Source organism: Scyliorhinus torazame, chromosome 19, assembly GCF_047496885.1.
Source record: "Scyliorhinus torazame isolate Kashiwa2021f chromosome 19, sScyTor2.1, whole genome shotgun sequence".
NCBI classification, from domain to species: domain Eukaryota; kingdom Metazoa; phylum Chordata; class Chondrichthyes; order Carcharhiniformes; family Scyliorhinidae; genus Scyliorhinus; species Scyliorhinus torazame.
In genome coordinates this window covers 93,235,680-93,256,851 of record NC_092725.1, presented here as the reverse complement: position 1 = coordinate 93,256,851, position 21,172 = coordinate 93,235,680, and the positions used below count along the sequence as shown (strand labels likewise).

The window sequence follows — 21,172 nt, the reverse complement described above, 5'->3', positions numbered from 1 at the left end:
ATGAAAGATCCCTATGCTTTTATTTTATTGATATTTTCTTTCCCTTTCTACCGTGTGTGTGCGTGTATATATGTGTGTATAAAAAAAAAGTGGCCGAATTAGAAAAGGGGGAGGGTGGGATGGAAGAGTTGAGGAATGGTTAGTAGATAGCCAGTTACAATTTCTGCCTGTTTAATTAAAGATGCTCTTCATAACAAAAAGGTTACTCGTGTTTTAAAGTTGCAAGCCTTGTGACTGTAGTTTATGGACTTGACCAAAGTATTTGGGTATTTAAATAAATCTCATTTCTCTGGTGTTCAACTTGGGGTCAAGTGGGGCTGGAGTTGACCGAGCACTAGCCCAAGGTGTTGTAAAACATCCTCAAGTTATAATTGTTCCTCAATTGTTGTATTCTGAATCTGACACGCGTTTTCTGAATCCAAATTGAAGAACACATGGTGGCACGGTGGTTAGCACTACTGCCTCACAGCGCCAAGGACCTCGGTTCGATTCCCTTGGCACGTTCTCCCCATGTCTGCATGGGTTTCCTGCGGGTGTTCCAGTTTCCTCCCACAGTCCAAAGATGGGCATGTTACATTGGGTTTTGGGGATAGGGTGCATTAAGTGGGCCGAGGTAGGGTGCTCTTTCAGAGGGTCGATGAAGACTTGATGGGCTGAATGGCCTCCTTCTGCAATGTAGGGAGCCGATGGAACTTGACATGGTAACCTACTGATTTAATATTTGTTTCTCTAGTTTAATTCCTGCAGTAACCAGTTCTTTTACTTTTCCAGAAAGTTTCTTAAATAGCTCAAATTTGCCAGTCATCAAAATCATTGTTGTAAAGTGAGTGCAGCAACAACTTCATCATTAAAAAGTACTATGTAATTGAAACCTTTTGATACTATCAAAAGAATGCTAGTGGGAAAAGGGAGAGAAGAGAAAGTCAGATAATAAAACAAAAATTAAAGAAATCGGACTTCCCTCAGCACTACAAAATCATTTTGCTTTTACATTCCAGTGTGCAATATTTATACTAATTTTGCAGCTTGACTAATGCAGTGTTCAGCTGGCTTGGTAAAGTTTTTCCATCAACATATGCCCATATTAGTGTCCAATGGGACTGCTAGAGTCCACTGGAGTTTCATCATAAACTATTACAAGTCTCGAGCATCCTTAATCTGAGCAATTAACAGTTCACAAGAACAGTAATAAATTAAAATATCCTTTTCAGCCGATTTGCAAAATCCTACCCATTTTGTTAAAGTAACAAAATATTTTGACCTGTATATTAAAATTATGGGCATCCGGCTGTCATCGTGAATTGGAGAAACTTCAACTTTGCTTCCAATTTTCACCTTTCTCTTAATTTCACATGGTGCAACTCCGACTCTTCCCTTTCCTTCCTTGACATCCCTGTCTCCCTCTCTAGCAAGATTATCAACTAATATTCATTGTAAGCTTACTGACTAACAACTTCCTCAGTCATACTTCCTTGCACCCTACATCCTGCCAGGCCTCCATTCCATTATCCCAGTTCCTTAGCTTCTATCGCATCTGTTTTGATGATGCAACCTTCAACAACAGTCCTCGAGAATATCTTCTTGTACCCACAAACAAGGGCCGTGATTCTCCGCCGGCGTGATTTTCCGTTTTGCCGGTGCCGGGGGTTTCCTGACGGCATGGGGCTGCCCCACAATGGGAAGCCCCATTGACCGGCTGGCGTAACAGAGAATCCCGCCGGCAGGTCGGGGCAGAAAGGTGGCGCGGCGGGGCGGAGAATCCAGCCCAAGGATTCTTCCCCACTATGGTTGACAGGTCCCTTGCCTCTTTCCCTCAGTTCTGCTCACCACTTTCCACCCCTCCCAGAACCATGATAGAGTTCCTCTTGCCATGGTGTTAATGACAAAATACTGGCAGTGATAGAGGGTTGGGTGACTGGCAGAAGGCAGAGAGTGGGGATAAAGAGGTCTTTTTCAGGATGGCAGCTGCTGGCTAGTGGTGTGCCTCAGGGGTTGGTGCTGGAACCACAACTTTTCACAATATAGGACAAAGAATACAGCACAGGAACAGGCCCTTCGGCCCTCCAAGCCTGCGCCAACCATGGTACCTGCCTAAATTAAAACCGTATGCACTTACGGAGTCCGCATTCTTTCTCATAATTCGCTCCTTGTCCAGGAACCGGTGCAACCACACCACCATTGCCCACAGCGGTTTGCTCCCCTGGGGCTTCCTCATTAGCACCCTGTGCGCTCAATCCACCCCCAAAGGCTGTACAAATGCACCCCCTCCCAGAAGCCTCTCCAGAATCCTCCCCAGAATCCTCCCCACACACGCCATGATGGGCTCCTTCACTCCCCTCCAGCAGGCCCACGATCCCTATGCCCTGCCCATGCAACCAGTTCTCCAGGCCCTCAACCCCCTCCTGGAGCCGCCTCTGCCTGTCCCACACCACCAGCACCAACTCTGCTGCCATTGAGGCGAACTGCTCCTTGTGTTTCCCCCCCCACCCCCCTCCGGATCGCCTGATAAGATTCATAATATCCCCCGTTATCCAGGGTTCCCTATACTTGCCACCCTTATCTTTCGTCCTCACAGGTACATGCCGATCCTGAATACTAATCAACTGACATTTGAAAGCCTCCCACATGCCGGATGTTGATTTTCCCTCAAACACTTTCCAGATCCTACCTAATGCTGTTGTAATTAGCCTTCCCCCAGTCTAACACCTTCACCCGAGGACTACTCTTGTCCTTATCCATAAGCAGCTTAGAACTTACAGAATTATGATCACTGTTCCCAAAATTATCTCCTACTGAAACTTCGCTCACCTGGCCGGGCTCATTCCCCAGCACCAGGTCTAATATGGCCCCTTCCCAAGTTGGGTTATTTACATATTGTTTCAAGAAACCCTCCTCGACGCTCCTTACAAATTCTGCTCCATCCATGCCTCCAGCAGTAAGTGTCCCCCAGTCAATATAGAAAAAGTTAAAATCACCCACCACAACAACCCTATTAGTTATGCATCTTTCCAAGATCTGGCTGCATAGCCGCTCCTCCATCTCCCTCTGGCTATTAGGAGGTCCGTAGTAAATCCCCAACATTGTGACAGCACCCTTCCTATTCCTGAGCTCTACCCATATTGCCTCGCTGACTGAACCCTCCAAGGTGTCCTCTCTCAACACAGCTATGATACATTAACGATCTGGAAGATGGAACTGAGGGCACTGTTGCTACGTTTGCAGATGATACAAAGATATGCAGAGGGACCGGTAGTATTGAAGAAACAGGGTGGCTGCAGAAGGACGTGGACAGGCTAGGAGAGTAGGCAAAGAAGTGGCAGATGGAATACAATGTGGAAAAGTATGAGGTTGTGCACTTTGGTAGGAAGAATGGAGGCATAGACTATTTTCTAAATGGGAAAAGGCTTAGGAAATCAAAAGCACAAAGATTTTCGTGTAGGTTCAGTCAGTAGTTCAGAAGGCAAATGCAATGTTCGCATTCATGTCAAGAGGGTTTGAATACAAGAGCAGGGATGTACTTTTGAGGCTGTAAAAGGCTATGGACAGACCACATTTGGAGTATTGTGAGCAGTTTTGGGCTATGTATCTAAGGAAGGATGTGCTTGCCTTGGAAAGGGACCAGAGGAGGTTCACAAGAAATGATCCCTGGAATGAAGAGTTTGCATATGAGGAGTGGTTGAGGACTCTGCGGCTGTACTCATTGGAGTTTAGAAGGATGAGGGTTGATCTTATTGAAACTTACAGGATGCAGAGAGGTCTAGAAATAGTGGACACGGAGAGAATGTTTCCACTAGTAGGAAAACTAGAACCAGAGAGCACAGCCTCAGACTGAAGGGACAATCCTTTAAAAGTGAGATGAGGAGGAATTTCATCAGCCAGAGGATGGTGAATCTGTGAAATTCATGCCACTGAAGGTGTGGAGGCCAAATCACTGAGTGTCTTAAAGATAGAGGTAGATAGGTTTAGGGGTAGGAGGCAAGAGAATGATGATGAGAAACATATCAGGCATGAATGAATGGCGCAGCAGGCTCGATGGGCTAATGACCTAATTCTACTCTTTTTTTATTTGTTCATGGGATATGGGCATCGCTGGCTGTGCCAGCATTTATTGCCCATCCCTAATTACCCTCGAGGGGGCATTTAAGAGTCAACCACATTGCAGTGGGTCTGGAGTCACATGTAGGCCAGACCAGGTAAGGGTGACAGATTTCCTCTCCTAAAGGACATTAGTGAACCAGATGGGTTTTTGTGACAATCAACAATGGTTTTATGATCATCATTAAACTTTTAATTCCAGAATTCAAATGTCATCATCTGCAGTGGTAGGATTTGAACCTGGGTCCCCAGAGCATTACTCTGGGTCTCTGGTTTATTAGTCCAGTGACAATACCACTGCCTCCCCTCTGTCCTATGTCTTATAAACTTTTCTTTAAATTAAAAAAAAAAATTTTAAGTACCCAATTCTTTTTTTGCCAAAAAAGGGGCGATTTAGCGTGGCCAATTCAGCTAACCTGCATATCTTTGGGTTTGGGGGAAGGACATTGAAAAATTGTGTTAAAAAACTTTAATAAATATATTTTAAAAAATTTAAAAAATCTCCCTCCAATACGTTTCCAGCTTTGGGCAGGAGTATAACATATGAACATGGTTTGCGAAGCTCCTCCCACAGCGCTCGCAGACATCCTCCACCCCCTCAAAGAGTCGGCTCATCCTCGCCCTCATGAGATGCACACTATACACTATCTTCAGCTGTATCAGCCCCACACAAATACGGGGAGAATGCGCAAACTCCACCCGGACAGTGACCCAGGACCGCAATTGGTCCCGGGTTCTCAGCGCTGAGACAGTAGTGCTAACCACTGCATTGCCTTGCCACTCTGATCTTATAACCTTACGATTAACGATCAATTCGCAATTTCCATAATCTGCAGCATGATGCCACCAGTGAATACATCGTGTCCACCCCTCCCCATTCAGTCTTCCAAAGAGACTGTTCCCTCTGTGATCTCCTTGTCCACTCCTCTATCACCGTCTCCTTCCCGCAACACCTTTCCATGCAAATGGCATTGTAATACCTGCCCTTTTACGTTCTCCCCATTCAAGGATCCAAACATCCCTTCCAGGTGAAGCAGTGATTTACATGAAAGAGAAAACGCTGGAAAATCTCAGCAGGTCTGGCAGCATCTGTCGGGAGAGAAAAGAGCTTACGTTTCGAGTCCGATGACTCTTTGTCAAAGCTAACAGACAGAGAAAGTGGGAAATATTTATACTGTGGAGTGAGGATGAAAGATGAGTCAAAGCCACAGAAAACCAGGGAAACCAAGGGGAAAGAGTGCTAATGGCAGTCCCCAGAGAGAATAAAAGATGTGAAAGGTCAAACAGCAGGGAAACTAACATCAGAAGATGAACTGTAGATGTGGGGGGAGGGGAAGGGGGAATTTGGTCTACTGCATTCGCTGCTCCCAATGTGGTCTCCTCTATATCGGAGACACCAAACGCAGACTGGGTGGTCGCTTTGTTGAGCATCTTCGGTCTGTGCGAATTCAGGACCCTGACCTTCCTGTTGCTTGCCATTTTAACAAAAGACCCTGCTCCCATGTCTGTTCTTGGCCTGCTGCATTGTTCCAGTGAAGCTTAACGCAAACTGGGGGAAGAACATCTCATCTTCCGGTTCGGCTTCCTACAGCCTTCCAGCCTGAACATTGAATTCAACAACTTCAGATGATCAGCTCTACCCCACCTCGACCCATTTGTTTTCATCCCATTTCATTTTAACTGTCTTTTACCATTTCTTCCTTTCTTAATATATATTAAATTCCCCCCCCAATCTTATCCACCTTTCCTTCACCTTTCTCCTCTTTGCTTCCCCCTTCTCCTCCCCCCACATCTGCAGTTCATCCTCTGATGTTAGTTTCCCTGCTTTTTGACATTTCACATCCTTTGTTCTCTCCGGGGACTGCCATTAGCACTCTTTCCCCTTGGTTTCTGTGGCCATTAGCACCCGGTTTCTCTGGGTTCCTGTGGCGATGACTCATCTTTAATTCTCACTCCACAGTATAAATATTTCCCACTTTCTCGGTCTGTTAGCTTTGACAAAGAGTCATCGGACTCGAAATGTTAGCTCTTTTCTCTCCCTACAGATGCTGCCAGACCTGCTGAGATTTTCCAGCATTTTCTCTTTCGTTTCAGATTCCAGCATCCGCAGCAATTTGCTTTTATCCAGTGATTTACATGATTTCCGTCTTTCAATTTAGCCTACTGTATTCACTGCTCACAATGTGGTCTCCTTCTACATTGGGGAAACCAAAGGGAGACTGCGTGACTGCTTTTCAAGAAACCTCTGATCAGTCCGCAAGCTGCCAGTGACCTGTCAATTTAATTCTCCACCTTGCTCTCACACTGACATCTGTCCTTAGCCTGCTGCACTGTTCCAGTAAAGCTCAAAGCAAGACTGAGAAGCAGCACCTCATCTTCCAATTAAGCACTTAAAGCCTTCCACACTCAACACTATATTCAACAATTTCAGACGGTGAACTCGGTCCCTCTCAAGTTATTTTTCTTTGCATATTTTAATTTTTCTCATTTTTGTTTTCATACTTAAACACATCTTCTCTCGGCACATTTGTTTCTTTTTTTGACCCATCACCATTCCCTTTGGCTCCAAAACTCTTCTGTTATCAGACCTTCCTTTTGCCTTTGTCTCATCAATCCCTTGCTCAAAACTTCACATTTCTAGAGCTTATAACCCTGACAGCTGAATACATTGCTGACAACATGACTGGAATTCGGGATGTGCAAGAGGCTGGGCGAGATTAGAGAAAGGGAGAGTCAAGGCCATGAAGGATTTGTAAACAAAAATAAGAAATTTAAAATAGAGATAATGCTTGATTAGGAGGCAATGGGCCAGCAAGCACAGTATTGATAGTGTAAAGGGACTTACTGTAATTTAAAACACAGGTAGCAGAGCTTTAGATCACCTCAAGTTATGGAGGGTTAGAAAATGGGAGACTGGCCAAGATCCCTTTGTGAGCTCCAATTCAATTACAACACTTTACAAGAACATAAGAAACAGGAGTTTGGCCCCTTGAGCCTGCTCCAACATTTATTAAGATCATGGCTGAATCCTGGGAGGTTGTTTTGCGAGGCTGGAAGAGTTGGGGGAGAAATATGGACTGAGGCAGGGGGAAGGGTTTAGGTACCTGCAATTCAGGACTTTGCTAGGAAGGAGGTCCTGAGCTTCCTGATAGCGCCGGCCCCCTCGTTGCTGGAAGAGGTACTGATGGCAGGAGGAACAGGAAAGGCGGGAGGGGGTGTCGGCGATCTAAGGGAGGATTTTGGGGGAGGATGGGGTATCCTTGGAAGGGATTAAAGCCAAATGGACGGAGGAGTTGAGCGAGGATATGAAAGATGGTCTGTGGTGTGAGGTGCTCCGGAGTGTGAACGCCTCAACCTCGTGCGCGAGGTTGGGGCTGATACAGCTGAAGATAGTGTATAGTGTGCATCTCATGAGGGCGAGGATGAGCCGACTCTTTGAGGGGGTGGAGGATGTCTGCGAGCGCTGTGGGAGGAGCTTCGCAAACCATGATCATATGTTATACTCCTGCCCAAAGCTGGAAACGTATTGGAGGGAGATTTTTTTTTATTTTTTTAAATATATTTATTAAAGTTTTTTAACACAATTTTTCAGCCTTACAAACAATAACCCCCCTCTCGTAACAAAATAGCAAGAAATCGCACATAGCAAGATATATACATGGTAAAACGATATGTTACATAGCTTTGTACACTGGCTCTCTCCCGCACGTGCCAGTTTCCCAAATCCTTCATGTTTTCTCTTGCTCATCCACCTCCCCCAGGCAAGTCCCCCTTCCCCTTCCCCCTCCCCCGCCTTGCTGCTGCTGCTGACAGACCTTCCTCTAAAGCTCCGCGAGATAGTCTAGGAACGGTTGCCACCGCCTGTAGAACCCCTGCGCAGACCATCTCAAGGCAAACTTTATCCTCTCCAGCTTAAAGAACCCGGCCATGTCGTTTATCCAGGCCTCCACGCTGGGGGGCTTCGCCTCCTTCCACATTACCAAGATCCTTCGCCGGGCTACTAGGGACGCAAAGGCCAGAATGCCGGCCTCTTTCGCCTCCTGCACTCCCGGCTCGTCCACTACTCCAAATATTGCTAACCCCCAGCTTGGCTTGACCCGGACTTTCATCACCTGAGATATTGCTCCCGCCACTCCTCTCCAGAACCCTTCCAGTGCCGGACATGACCAAAACATATGGATATGGTTCGCCGGACTCCCTGAGCACCTTCCACATCTGTTCTCTACCCAAAGAACCTACTCAACCTCGCCCCCGTCAAGTGCGCTCTGTGAACCACCTTAAATTGTATCAGGCTGAGCCTGGCACACGAGGAGGAGAAATTAACCCTACCTAGGGCATCAGCGCATAACCCCTCCTCAATCTCCTCTCCCAGCTCCTCCTCCCATTTACCCTTCAGCTCCTCTACCAGTGCTTCCCCCTCTTCTTTCATCTCCTGGTATATTGCCGACACCTTGCCCTCCCCAACCCATACACCCGAGATCACCCAGTCTTGAATTTCTTGTGCCGGGAGCAACGGGAATTCCCTCACCTGTCGCCTCACAAACGCCCTCACCTGCATGTATCTAAAAGTATTTCCCGGGGGTATCTCAAACTTCTCCTTCAGTGCCCCTAGGTTCGCAAACGTCCCATCAATGAACAGGTCCCCCATTCCTCTAATCCCCGCCCGATGCCAGCTCTGAAACCCTCCGTCCATCCTCCCCGGGACAAACCTGTGGTTACCCCTGATCGGGGACCACACCGAGGCTCCCATTGCACCCCTGTGCCGTCTCCACTGACCCCAGATCCTTAACGTTGCCGCCACCACCGGGCTCGTGGTATACTTTGACGGCGAGAGCGGCAGCGGTGCCGTCACCAACGCCCCCAGGCTCGTTCCTTTACAGGACGCCATCTCCACCCTCTTCCATGCCGCCCCCTCTCCCTCCATCACCCACTTGCGGATCATCGCCACATTTGCTGCCCAGTAGTGGCTCCATAGGTTTGGCAGCGCCAACCCTCCGCGGTCCCTACTGCGTTCCAGAAACCCTCTCCTTACCCTCAGGGTCCTATTCGCCCACACAAACCCCATAATACTCCTACCTACTCTCTTAAAAAAGGCCTTGGTGATCACGATGGGAAGGCATTGAAACACAAAAAGATACCTCGGAAGGACCACCATTTTGACCGACTGCACTCTACCCGCCAGCGAGAGCGGTAACATGTCCCATCTTTTGAAGTCCTCCTCCATCTGCTCCACCAACCTCGTCAGATTCAGTTTATGTAGGGCCCCCCAAATCCTGGCTATCTGGATCCCCAGGTACCGAAAGCTCCCCTCCGCCCTCCTCAGCGGTAGATCCCCTATCCCCCTTTCTTGGTCCCCCGCCTGTATTACAAAGAGCTCACTCTTCCCCACATTGAGCTTATAGCCCGAAAACTCCCGAAACTCCCTTGGAGTCTGCATGACCTCCACCATCCCCTCCACTGGATCCGCCACATACAGCAACAGGTCATCCGCATAAAGCGACACCCAATGCTCTTCTCCCCCTCGGACCACCCCCTCCATTTCCTAGACTCCCTCAATGAGATGGCCAAGGGTTCAATCGCCAATGCAAACAACAGGGGGGACAGGGGGCACCCCTGCCTCGTCCCTCGGTACAGCCGAATGTACTCCGACCTCCACCGGTTCGTCACTACACTTGCCACCGGGGCTCTGTGAAGATGCTTAACCCAACTGATAAACCCTCCCCCGAACCTACGCAGCACTTCCCAGAGGTACTCCCACTCTACTCGGTCAAAGGCCTTCTCCACATCCATAGCTGCCACTATCTCCGCCTCTCCCTCCTCCGATGGCATCATTATCACGTTTAAGAGCCGCCGCACATTGGTGTTTAGTTGCCTGCCCTTTACAAATCACGTCTGGTCCTCGTGGATCACCCCCGGGACACAGTCCTCGATCCTCGTAGCCAGCACTTTTGCCAGTAACTTAGCATCCACGTTGAGGAGCGCGATCGGCCTGTACGATCCACATTGCAGTGGGTCCTTGTCCCGCTTTAGGATCAAAGAAATAGTCGCCTCCGACATTGTCGGGGGCAGGGTCCCTTCCTCTGTTGCCTCATTAAAGGTCCTCACTAGTAGCGGGGCCAACAGGTCTACGTACTTCCTGCAGAACCCCACCGGGAACCCGTCCGGTCCCGGGGCCTTCCCCGCCTGCATGCTCCCCAAACCCTTGCTCAGCTCCTCCAACACAATTGGTGCCCCCAAACCAGGCACCTCTTGCTCCTCCACCCTCGGGAATCTCAGTTGGTCTAGGAATCGTCTCATCCCCTCTTCCCCCGCTGGGGGCTGGGATCTGTACAGCTCCTCATAGAAGGCCTTGAATACCTTGTTTATTTTCGTCGCACTCCGCACCGTGGCTCCCCTTCCATCCTGGACTCCCCCCATTTCCCTCGCTGCCATCCTCTTACGGAGCTGCTGTGCCAGCATCCAACTCGCCTTTTCCCCATACTCGTAGGTCGCCCCCTGCGCCTTCCTCCACTGTGCCTCTGCCTTCCCTGTGGTCAACAGATCAAACTCCATCTGGAGACGTCGTCTTTCCCCAAGTAATCCCTCCTCAGGGGCCTCTGAGTATCTCCTGTCCACTCTTAAAATCTCCCCCACTAACCTCTCCCTTTCCATGCCCTCTGTCTTCTCCCTATGAGCCCTGATGGAGATTAGCTCTCCCCTGATCACCGCCTTCAACGCCTCCCATACCACCCCCACCTCCCCGTTGTCGTTGGCCTCCAAGTACCTTTCGATGCACCCCCTCACCTTCCCACACACCACCTCATCTGCCAGCAGTCACACATCCAGCCGCCACAGCGGGCGTTGGTCCCTCTCCTCTCCCAGCTCCAGTTCCACCCAGTGCGGGGCGTGATCCGAAACGGCAATGGCCGAATACTCCATTCCCTCCACTTTCGGGATGAGCGCCCTGCCCAGGACAAAAAAATCTATCCGGGAGTAGGCTTTGTGCACGTGGGAGAAAAAAGAAAATTCCCTGGCCTGCGGCCTGGCAAACCTACACGGGTCCACTCCCCCCATCTGATCCATAAACCCCCTAAGCACCCTGGCCGCCACCGGCCTCTTTCCAGTCCTCGATCTGGAACGGTCCAGTGCTGAGTCCAACACCGTATTGAAGTCCCCACCCATTATCAGGCCTCCTACCTCCAGGTCCGGAATACGCCCCAACATGCGCTTCATGAATCCAGCATCATCCCAGTTCGGGGCGTATACATTTACCAACACCACCCATGTCCCCTGCAACTTACCGCTCACCATCACATATTGCCCTCCGTTATCCACTACGATATTCTTGGCTTCAAATGACACCCGCTTCCCCACCAATATTGCCACCCCTCTATTCTTCGCGTCCAGCCCCGAATGGAATACCCATCCCTTTCTTAACCTGACCTGGTCCGTCACCTTCAGCTGTGTCTCTTGGAGCATGACCACGTCTGCCTTCAGTCCCTTTAAGTGCGCGAACACTCGGGCCCTCTTCACCGGCCCGTTCAGGCCCCTCACGTTCCACGTTATCAGCCGGATTGGAGGGGCTCTCACCCCCGCCGACTAGCCATCTCCTTTTCTAGGCCAGTCCCGTGTCTGCGCTGCCCTCGCCCTCCAGTCCCCCAGCCGGGAGACCCCCGCCCCGACCACCTCATCTGTGTCCCATTCCCTTTCGAGGAGGGAGATTTTTAAGGTAATCTCAGGGGTGGTACACGAGCATGAAGCCAGGACCCTACAAGCCATTTTCGGGGTATTGGACCGGCCAGGGCTGCAGGCTGGTGCAGGTCCCGCTGGAGTGGAGGTCCGCTTCTCCGGGGGGGGGGGGGGGGATCTGCTGGAATTTCTGACTCTCGAGAAGGTGAAGTTTGAGCTGAGAGGGAGGTGGGAGGTTTCTACAATTCATGGGGATTGTTTATCATGCACTTTCAAGAATTGGTTGCCATCGAACAGCCGGGGGGGGGGGGTATTATTGTTTACGCGATGATTGTTCATTGTATTTTGTTTTTTTACTTAAAATGTACGGGTGGTGTTTGGGTTTGTATATTGAAGGAGATGCTGGTTGGAAGATTGGTACTGTATTTGTTATTTTTGGTTTCCTTTGGTTGTGTATTTGATGATATTGTAGAAAATGATAATAAAAAGATTTTAAAAAGAAAATCATGGTTGAATTTCTAGGTCAACTCCAATTTCATCCTTATCCCCATGTCCCTCGAGTCCCTTAAATTCCAAAAATCTTCTCGATCGGTGTCTTGATACCCAGACCGAACATCCACAGCCCCAAGGGTGTCAAAGTATCAGCAATTGCAGTGTATAGCAATTACATTCTTAAAGATATGCGAGAAGCATGGGCTCACCTATTAATAAACACATGATTTTGTATTCCTTTAATAGGCTGCTCTTTTGATTGGTCCCTTAGTTTGTTTAATTTAATTTAATTGGTTGAATCTAAAACAGTACAAATAAACAACTGGAACAGTGGGGGCGGAGGTAACTACAAGAGCCTGAGCGGTCTTGTGAATAAACCTGCCTGAGGTAAAAGACTACTTTTGATTCAATGGGAAGGAAGCGGAGGATGACCTCTCAGCATCTACCCAGTCAAACCTTTCACAATTTTAAAGATATTTCAATGAAGCAATGTCTCGTTTTACTGAACTGTAGAGTACAAGTCCGTTCTACTAAATGATTTAAGGAACAGGCTTGAGGGGCTGAATGGCTGAGACCTGTTCCTTGTACGAGACTACAAACTTCCAACAAGGAATACTAATATGGCACCAGGGTAGTCACATCTCCAAGTTAAAAAAAGCAGTAGGAACATCAGTCAAATTTGAAACTATCTCCCAAAATATTTACAAAACCTCTTGGAGCAATTGTGATGAGTCAAACAGCAAACCATGCATGCTGATCAATTCTGTCTGCGCATGCATGTAGCCTTCATCTGCTAATCTGTTACTTCGATTGTACATTTCACAAACCACTATAGTGGCATGAAGGGCACGCGGTTTGTACAACGTGCACACCTGCTTTCACCGTGTACTGGTGATGCATCAGTTACATGGCACACGAGGTGAAATACTGAGATACTTGCCAGCTATAAAGACAATTTCTGCTCACCTTTGCCTCCAGAATATTGAGTGTCGTTTCAATTTGCTGGATACGTAGAGAAAGACTGGCCAGTTTCTGGGAGAGAGGAAGAAATCTTTGCTTATAAATAGAAACTTGCAAAACAGAGAAGATGCAGTGAGTTTTACATATGCACAAAAAATACACTGACATTTATTCAAGACATCAGCCTCTCAGACACCTCAAGGTTTGAATGAGCAATGAATTAGTTCTGAAGTACGACTTGTGTGTAGGTCAGGAGAGCAGCACAGCTGCATCCAAGCAAAAGTGATGAATTCTGAGCTAATCTGCTTGAGCACGAAGAGAAGAGAGGGAAAGAGAGACTAGAATAACAAAAAGTCCCCACTCTCAAAACAGTGCAATGGATTTAAAAAAAAAAAAAATTCATTCCTGGACTATGGGATTGCTGGTTAGGCCAGCATTTGTTGCCCATCCCTCATGGCTAGTTTAGCACACTGGGCTAAATCGCTGGCTTTTAAAGCAGACCAAGGCAGGCCAGCAGCACGATTCAATTCCCGCACCAGCCTCCCTGAACAGGCGCCGGAATGTGGTGACTAGGGGCTTTTCACAGTAACTTCATTTGAAGCCGACTTGTGACAATAAGCGATTTTCATTTTTTTTTTCATTTTTCATTGCCCCTGAGAAGGTGGTGGTGAGATGCATCCTTGATGCCTCTGCAGTCTTTGTGGTGTAGGTATGCCCACAGTACTGTCAGGAAGAGTGTTCCAGGATTTTGACCCAGCGACAGTGAAAGAATGACCATATATTTTGAAGTTGGGGTGGTGAGTGACTAGAGAGGGGAACATCAAGGTGATGGCATTCCCATGTAGCTGTGGCCCTTGTCCTTCTAGGTGGTAGTGGATTTGGAAGGTGTTATTGAAGGAACCTTGGAGAGTCTCTGCATACATCTTGGTGGTGGAGGGAGTAAATATTTGTGGAAGGGGTTGCAATCAAGTGGGTTGCTTTGTCCTGGCTGGGGATAAGCTTCGAGTGTTGTTGGAGCTGCACTCATCAAGCAAGGTGAGTGTATTCAATCACACCCCTGACTTGCGCCTTGGAGATTGTGGATGGCTTTGAGTCAGGAGTCGAGTTACTCGCCACAGGATTCCCAGCCTCTGACCTACTCTTGTAGCCATGGTATTTATATGGCTAGCCCAGTTCAGTTTCTGGTCAATGTTAACCCCATGATGTTGATAGTGGGAGAATTCAACGATGGCAATGCCATTGAATGTCAAGGCGTGATGGTTAGATTGTCTCTTGATGGTGATGGTCATTGCCTGGCACTTGTGTTATTTGCCAATTGTCAGCCCAAGCCTGAGTGTTGCTCTGGTCTTGTTGCATACGGGCACAGGCTACTTCAGCATCTGAGGAGTTGTGAATGGTGCTGAACATTGTACAATCACAGTGAACGAGCTTATGATGGAAGGAAGGTCATTGATGAAGCAACTGAAGATGACAGGCTCAACCTTCAGGAATTCTTGCAGTAATGGCCTGGAATTTAGACGATTGACCTCCAACCACCACAGCCATCTTTGTTTGTACCAGGAATGACCCCCAACCAGCAGAGGCATTCCCCGATTCTCACTGACTCCAGTTTTCCTAGGGCTCCTTGATGCCATCCTCAGTCAAATGCTGCCTTGATGTCAAGGGCTCTCACTTCACCTCTGGAGTTCAGCTCTTTTTCCATGTTTGAACCAGACTATATTGAGGTCAGGAGCGGAGTGATCCTCACAGAACCCAAACTCAGCATCAGCGAGGTTATTGCAGAGCAAGTGCCGTTTGATAACATGGTTGATAATCCTTTCTATCGCTTAACTGATGAGCAAGAGTAGACTAATGGGGTGGCAATTGGCTGGATTTGTTCTGCTCTTTATATACAGGGCATACCTGGGCAATTTTCTACACTGTTGACACCAGTGTTGTAACTGTATTGGGGCGTGGCAGGTTCTGGTGCACAAGTCTTCAGTATTTTGCTGACTATGGTGAGATTTGTGTTTTGTTGGTCCAGTATCTTAATTACTGCATTACTATAGCAACAGTGGTAGTGGTTAGTAATGCTGGATTATAGCACCAGGGACCTGGATTCAATTCCGACCTTGGATGACTGTATGGAGTTTGCCTGCTCTCTCTGTGCCCGTGTGGGTTTCCTCCCACAGCACAAAGATGTGCAAGTTAGGTGGATTGGCCATACTAAAATTTCCCCTTGGTATTCCGGAATGCAAAGGTTTGGTGGGGTTTACGGGGATAGGGCGGGGAGTGGGCTTTGGTGGGGTGCTCTTATAGAGGGTCAGTGGAGACTCGATGGACCGGATAGCCTCCTTCTGCATTGTAGGGATCCTATGGATCGATGCAAAGATTAGAAACTTGTACCCCCTGCTCTGGTGTACAGCTGTTACACATGATACAACTAGCATGCAACTATAGGTGCCCCACACAGCTTTACAGGGTTTACTGTTGAAATGGAGATGAATCAGTTTTGCGACCTGAATATTAAAGGGAGAGCCAAGGCCACATGGCATTAAATTATTAGCAGAGTATGGTTATTTTGCAGCGTACTTTAAAAAAGTGAAAACAGAAACATCATCCAGGTATACGGTGTTACACCGTTCTTTACAATAGGCAAATTATAAACTAAATAGCAGACAAGGAAAGCATGTACTGAGTGGGTCAATCTATCAGAATGAAAACAGGGCAGATTATATGAACTACCTCTTCACAAACTGTTGAAAATCGATTCAAAAACCGGACAGTGTGTGCAATAAACTGGTTGAGAAATGCGACCGTCCTCTTCTGCTGGATAGCTGGAACCTGCAGTGAAAAATTCAAGATTAAGTTTACATTACACTGACTGTTGAAAGCCAAGCCAGGAGGCTCACTCAGCAATGAGCCAAAAAAAACCCAGCACTTAACAGTATCGTTCAAAGTTACAGTTGCAGATCCAGGAAGGAACGGGAGGTTCCAAAAGTGCAAGCAGCAAATAAACAATCACACCTAAAAAATTATCAAATCCACTCTCTTAGGCGGCATGGTGGTCCAGTGGTCAGCACTACTGCCTCATGGCACCCAGGATTCTGGTTCGATCCCGGCCCTGGGTCACTACGTGGAGTTTGCACATTCTCCACGTGTCTGCATGGGTCTTACCCCCACAGCCCAAAGATGTGCAGGGTAGGTGGATTGGCTATGCTAAGTTGCCCCTTAATTGGAAAATAAATAAATAACATCCACTCTGAAAAATAAGGGAGGGATAACTGACAGTAATTGAAAGTCAATAAGTGTTATCAATTTGCCCTCGTGATGACTGACATTGCACAATTTAGAGTTAGTAGTTGCAGCTAGGGTCAGGCTTTAGACAGCTAGAGATGGATCGCAAAGGATTAATGGTCAGGGTTAGAAATTAATATTAAGATTACAGTCTAATGGCTGAAGGTTGGGGTTTAGGGGTAAACCTAGGGTTTAGAAAGTAAGGTAAGGGCTTAGGTGTTGAGGCAAGTGATTCATGCTCTGGGCTGGTGAGAGTGGTTAAGTGTAGAATTGAAGGCTAGGGTTCAAAGGACTGAAGCTATTGATTAGGTGTTAAGGTTAGGATTTGGAGACAGGGATTAAGGGGTTAAGGTTAGGGTTAAAATTATGTTTTAGGGGACAGGATTAGAATTCAAAGATAAAATTAAAGTCAAGGTTTAGGGGACAGGTTAGGGTTCAAGATTCAGCGGGCAGGGTTAGAGTTTAAGGATATTGGTGAATTTTAAAACTGATTGCAGGCGTTCGGAGCTGCGTCCCCAACAATAAACAACCAGGGGTGAAATCCAGCCTCCAGTCCCGAGGTTTCGATCCGGCCTCCGGCCTCCGGCCGCACCTACCCCCCCCCCCCCGATCCCCGATCTCTCCCCACCCCTCACCCGGGTCAGGTCGATCCCTGATCCCACCAACGGTAGTCCGTCCGCGTCCATCCCGCCCACCGGAAGCAGCACCTGCCCCCTGACCCGGAAAAGAAGCTGCCGCAGGGGGCGGGGAGGGAAGCCCCGGTGTGGGAGGGGTTAATGGCGGATGTTTTTTTTTGCCGAATGGGTCCTCATTTCATCAGAAACAGTCCGGGGGCGGGAGCAATCATTAGTTTGAGGATATGATTTGGTGACATTCACAGCGATGTTGAAAAGACGCAGCAGGTCTGGCAGCCTCTGTGGAGAGAGAAACATTTCTTATTCGGGCAATCACCTGCCCTCAGAACTGGGAAAAGGTGAGAGAGAGATAACAGGAGTGAAGGAATTGTCGAGGAGGGGTGAAGAAAAGGGATGGCTGTCAGATCGACTGTATTCTCAGCATTTAAACAAAAATCTGATGAAGAGTATTTACAGTACGGCATGGTAGCACAAGTGGATAGCACTGTGGCTTCACAGTGCCAGGGTCCCAGGTTTGATTCCCCGCTGGGTCACTAAGTGCGGAGTCTGCACGTTCTCCCCGTGTCTAGGTGGGTTTCCTCCGGGTGCTCCGGTTTCCTCCCACAGTCCAACGATGCACAGGTTAGGTGGATTGGCCATGATAAATTGCCCTTAGTGGCCAAAAAGGTTAGGAGGGGTTATTGGGTTACGGGAATAAGGTGGAAGTGAGGACTTAAGTGGGTCGGTGCAGACTCGATGGGCCGAATGGTCTCCTTCTGCACTGTATGTTCTTCTGCACTCTATGTTCGATGTCCTAGTTTGCTTTTGCATTGGTGTTCCAAAGCCTCTTGTTTCTGATCATACTCTCAGTTAATGGCAAAAATCTCTCGTTCTTTTCTGAGAATTCCCTAGTGTTTATCCAGGCCCATCTCACAAAGCACAGAGTTAATTAAACAAATGGTTTGAAATCTAAACGGTTAACGATGCAGTCTTATTAAAGATAAACAAAGAATTTTTACTTTTAAGCATTTACCAAATTATCAATTATCAGGAGAGATCATCTGGGTTGCCCCACTTCGACGAGGTGGAGAGGTTTGTGCACGGCGATGATCCCTTCGGTGATGCTGTCGGGAGGTCCTGGTGGGGCTACACGTGGTGGCATGGTTGGGGATGGACAGGTGGCAGGGGTGAGGAGGTGCCAAAATGCAGTCCAAAATGTTTTCAATGGCAAACCAGATGAAGGAAGACCGGGCTTCTCACCAGCTGTAAAGCGGAAAAAGGCCGCAGCAAGGCACAACATGTCACCAATATCTGACCACCAACCTGTCAAGGTGGTGGGGGCAATAATGGCATCCCAAGGTCCCCACATTAAACAAAGTCATGTGTAAGCTTGTACCAGCATCCATTTGCCAAGCTCTGTGGTGATGGAGAATTGGTGAGATTTAAAAAAAAAAATTTAGAATACCCAATTCATTTTTTCCAATTAAGGGGCAATTTAGCATGGCCAATTCACCTAGCCTGCACATCTTTGGGTTGTGGGGGACGAAACCCACGCAAACACGGGGAGAATGCAAACTCCACATGGACAGTGACCCAGAGCCAGGATCGAACCTGGGTCCTCGGTGCGGTGAGGCAGCATGGCTAATCCGAGAATTGGTGAGATGGACAGGGCTGTGAACTTGAGAGTCTCTTGTCAAGAATATCCGCACAGGCAACAGATGCATTATGTCTTTGGACAGAGGAGTCTTTGGGCAGTAACATCTGTGACTGATACCTTCAAGATACCTTCAGCTCACCCCAAATGGGGAAGAGGCTAGAAAAATAAGCTAACCCATTTTCTCCTGGCTGAGGAACCACACTCTGCGAGATAAACTATGTGGCCAAAGAAAGAAAACTTTAAACATTGCAACTTGAAATGTTAGGACACTCGTGGATAATCTCAAGAGTGACATCTGGAAAGAAGAACCACAATTGTATCACATGAGCTATTAATACTCCAAATTGACATTGTCACCCTCAGTGAGACTCCCCTTCCTTGGGAGCAGCTGAAGGATCAAGTGAGGGGAGAGGGAATACACCTACTGGAAAGAAAAGGCTGAAAGTGAATCTTGTGTCCTCGGAGTTAGTTTTGCCATCTAGCACTGCCAGAACTCCCCAATTGTAAGGCTCATAACACTACACCTGCAACTCAACCGTCTGGCACCGTCAATGGCACTTATGCCTCGACTTCAATGAAGATGATGAGGCAAAGTTCTGTTCTGACTGTTATATATGTGGGTTAATGTGTGCAATGTCTTTTTAAGAACAGAATCATGTGATATCCTCGACTACTTTGCAGGCTTTTAGGCAGTCTAGTGCCAAACCTTGTATAGTGAAAACCTATTCAATATATCTCTTAATCTTGCATCAAACCCATGTGATCCTGCAATCCAATTTATTTTGTACTGTTAGCCTATAGATACAGCAGTTTATTTTAAAAAACTGGCAATGAGGGACGGATCAGAAGAAAAAAAATATATATTTCAAAAATTGTTGGGAGTCAAGCAACTTCAACAGATCAACTGATTAACAGAAGGTCAGAAATCGCTGGCAACGGAACCGATAAGGTTTTGGGGCAAACCAAAGGAAGGGTCTGTACCAATTTTAAACCAACAATGCAAGGAGGCAGGCGGCAGGGCACGCCGTACAGTAAGACACGGAGGTACAGCGGGGCAGAGAACAAGATTGTTTATTGTGTGGGTTGAAAAATAAGGGGCAGGATTCTCCGACCCTCCGCACTGGAATCGCTTCCGGCGCGGGCTGAGAATAGCCGTTCACACCGGAAATCCGATGCGACGGCGCTTCCCCGATTCTCCGCGGACCCGCCAGTCCCGCACGCGCGGTTGACAGGGCACCGGTGGGGGGGGCGTTGGAACATGCCCCTGCGGCGATTCTCCATGGTCGACTGGACGAACTCCCGCCAGCGTGATTTACATGTCGTACCACCCGGCGGGAGCTGGGACCCGCTGCCGCGGTGGCAGTCCTGGTGGGGGGGGTGGGGGATATCTGACTCTGGAGGGGGCCTCAGCGGTGGCCAGGCCCGCAATAGGGGGGCCACCAATTGGCGGGCCATCGCAATCTGGGAGGGACCTACCTTCCTCCCCACGGTCCCGCTGTGTGGTTGCACCATGTCGGCGGCACCCGCGCGGAGGTGGGCTGCCGCGCGCATGCACGGACTGGAGAGAATTTTTACTGGTTTTGGGGGGGGGGGGGGGGGCGACACTATCGACGCTTTTACTGGAGAGAATTCTTAGAGACAGGATCTACTCCCATTTGGAAGCAAATGGACGTATTAGTGAGAGGCAGCACGGTTTTGTGAAGGGGAGGTCGTGTCTCACTAACTTGATAAGAGTTTTTCGAGGAGGTCACTAAGATGATTGATGCAGGTAGGGCAGTAGATGTTGTCTATATGGACTTCAGTAAGGCCTTTGACAAGGTCCCTCATGGTAGACTAGTACAAAAGGTGAAGTCACACGGGATCAGGGGTGAGCTGGCAAGATGGATACAGAACTGGCTAGGTCATAGAAGGCAGAGAGTAGCAATGGAAGGATGCTTTTCTAATTGGAGGGCTGTGACCAGTGGTGTTCCACAGGGATCAGTGCTGGGACCTTTGCTCTTTGTAGTATATATAAATGATTTGGAGGAAAATGTAACTGGTCTGATTAGTAAGTTTGCAGACGACACAAAGGTTGGTGGAATTGCGGATAGCGATGAGGACTGTCTGAGGATACAGCAGGATTTAGATTGGAGACTTGGGCGGAGAGATGGCAGATGGAGTTTAATCCGGACAAATGTGAAGTAATGCATTTTGGAAGGGCTAATGCAGGTAGGGAATATACAGTGAATGGTAGAACCCTCAAGAGTATTGAAAGTTAAAGAGATCTAGGAGTACAGGTCCACAGGTCATTGAAAGGGGCAACACAGGTGGAGAAGGTAGTCAAGAACGCATATGGCATGCTTGCCTTCATTGGCCGGGGCATTGAGTATAAGAATTGGCAAGTCATATTGCAGCTGTATAGAACCTTAGT

At 48.2% G+C, this 21,172-nt stretch overlaps 1 protein-coding gene across 1 annotated transcript in view; it reads right to left on the bottom strand.

Annotated features, from left to right (window-relative positions):
* Positions 1-17,221, bottom strand: part of washc3 (WASH complex subunit 3) — a 45,766-nt gene extending 28,545 nt beyond the window's left edge. The window contains exons 1-3 of the mRNA XM_072484781.1: positions 17,127-17,221; positions 15,940-16,038; positions 13,222-13,287 (exon numbers count right to left, since the gene is read on the bottom strand). Coding sequence (XP_072340882.1) covers positions 13,222-13,287; positions 15,940-16,038; positions 17,127-17,177 — 216 coding nt within the window. The 5' untranslated portion in view covers positions 17,178-17,221. The remainder of the gene's footprint in view (positions 1-13,221; positions 13,288-15,939; positions 16,039-17,126) is intronic.
* Between the last annotated feature and the right edge of the window lie 3,951 nt (positions 17,222-21,172).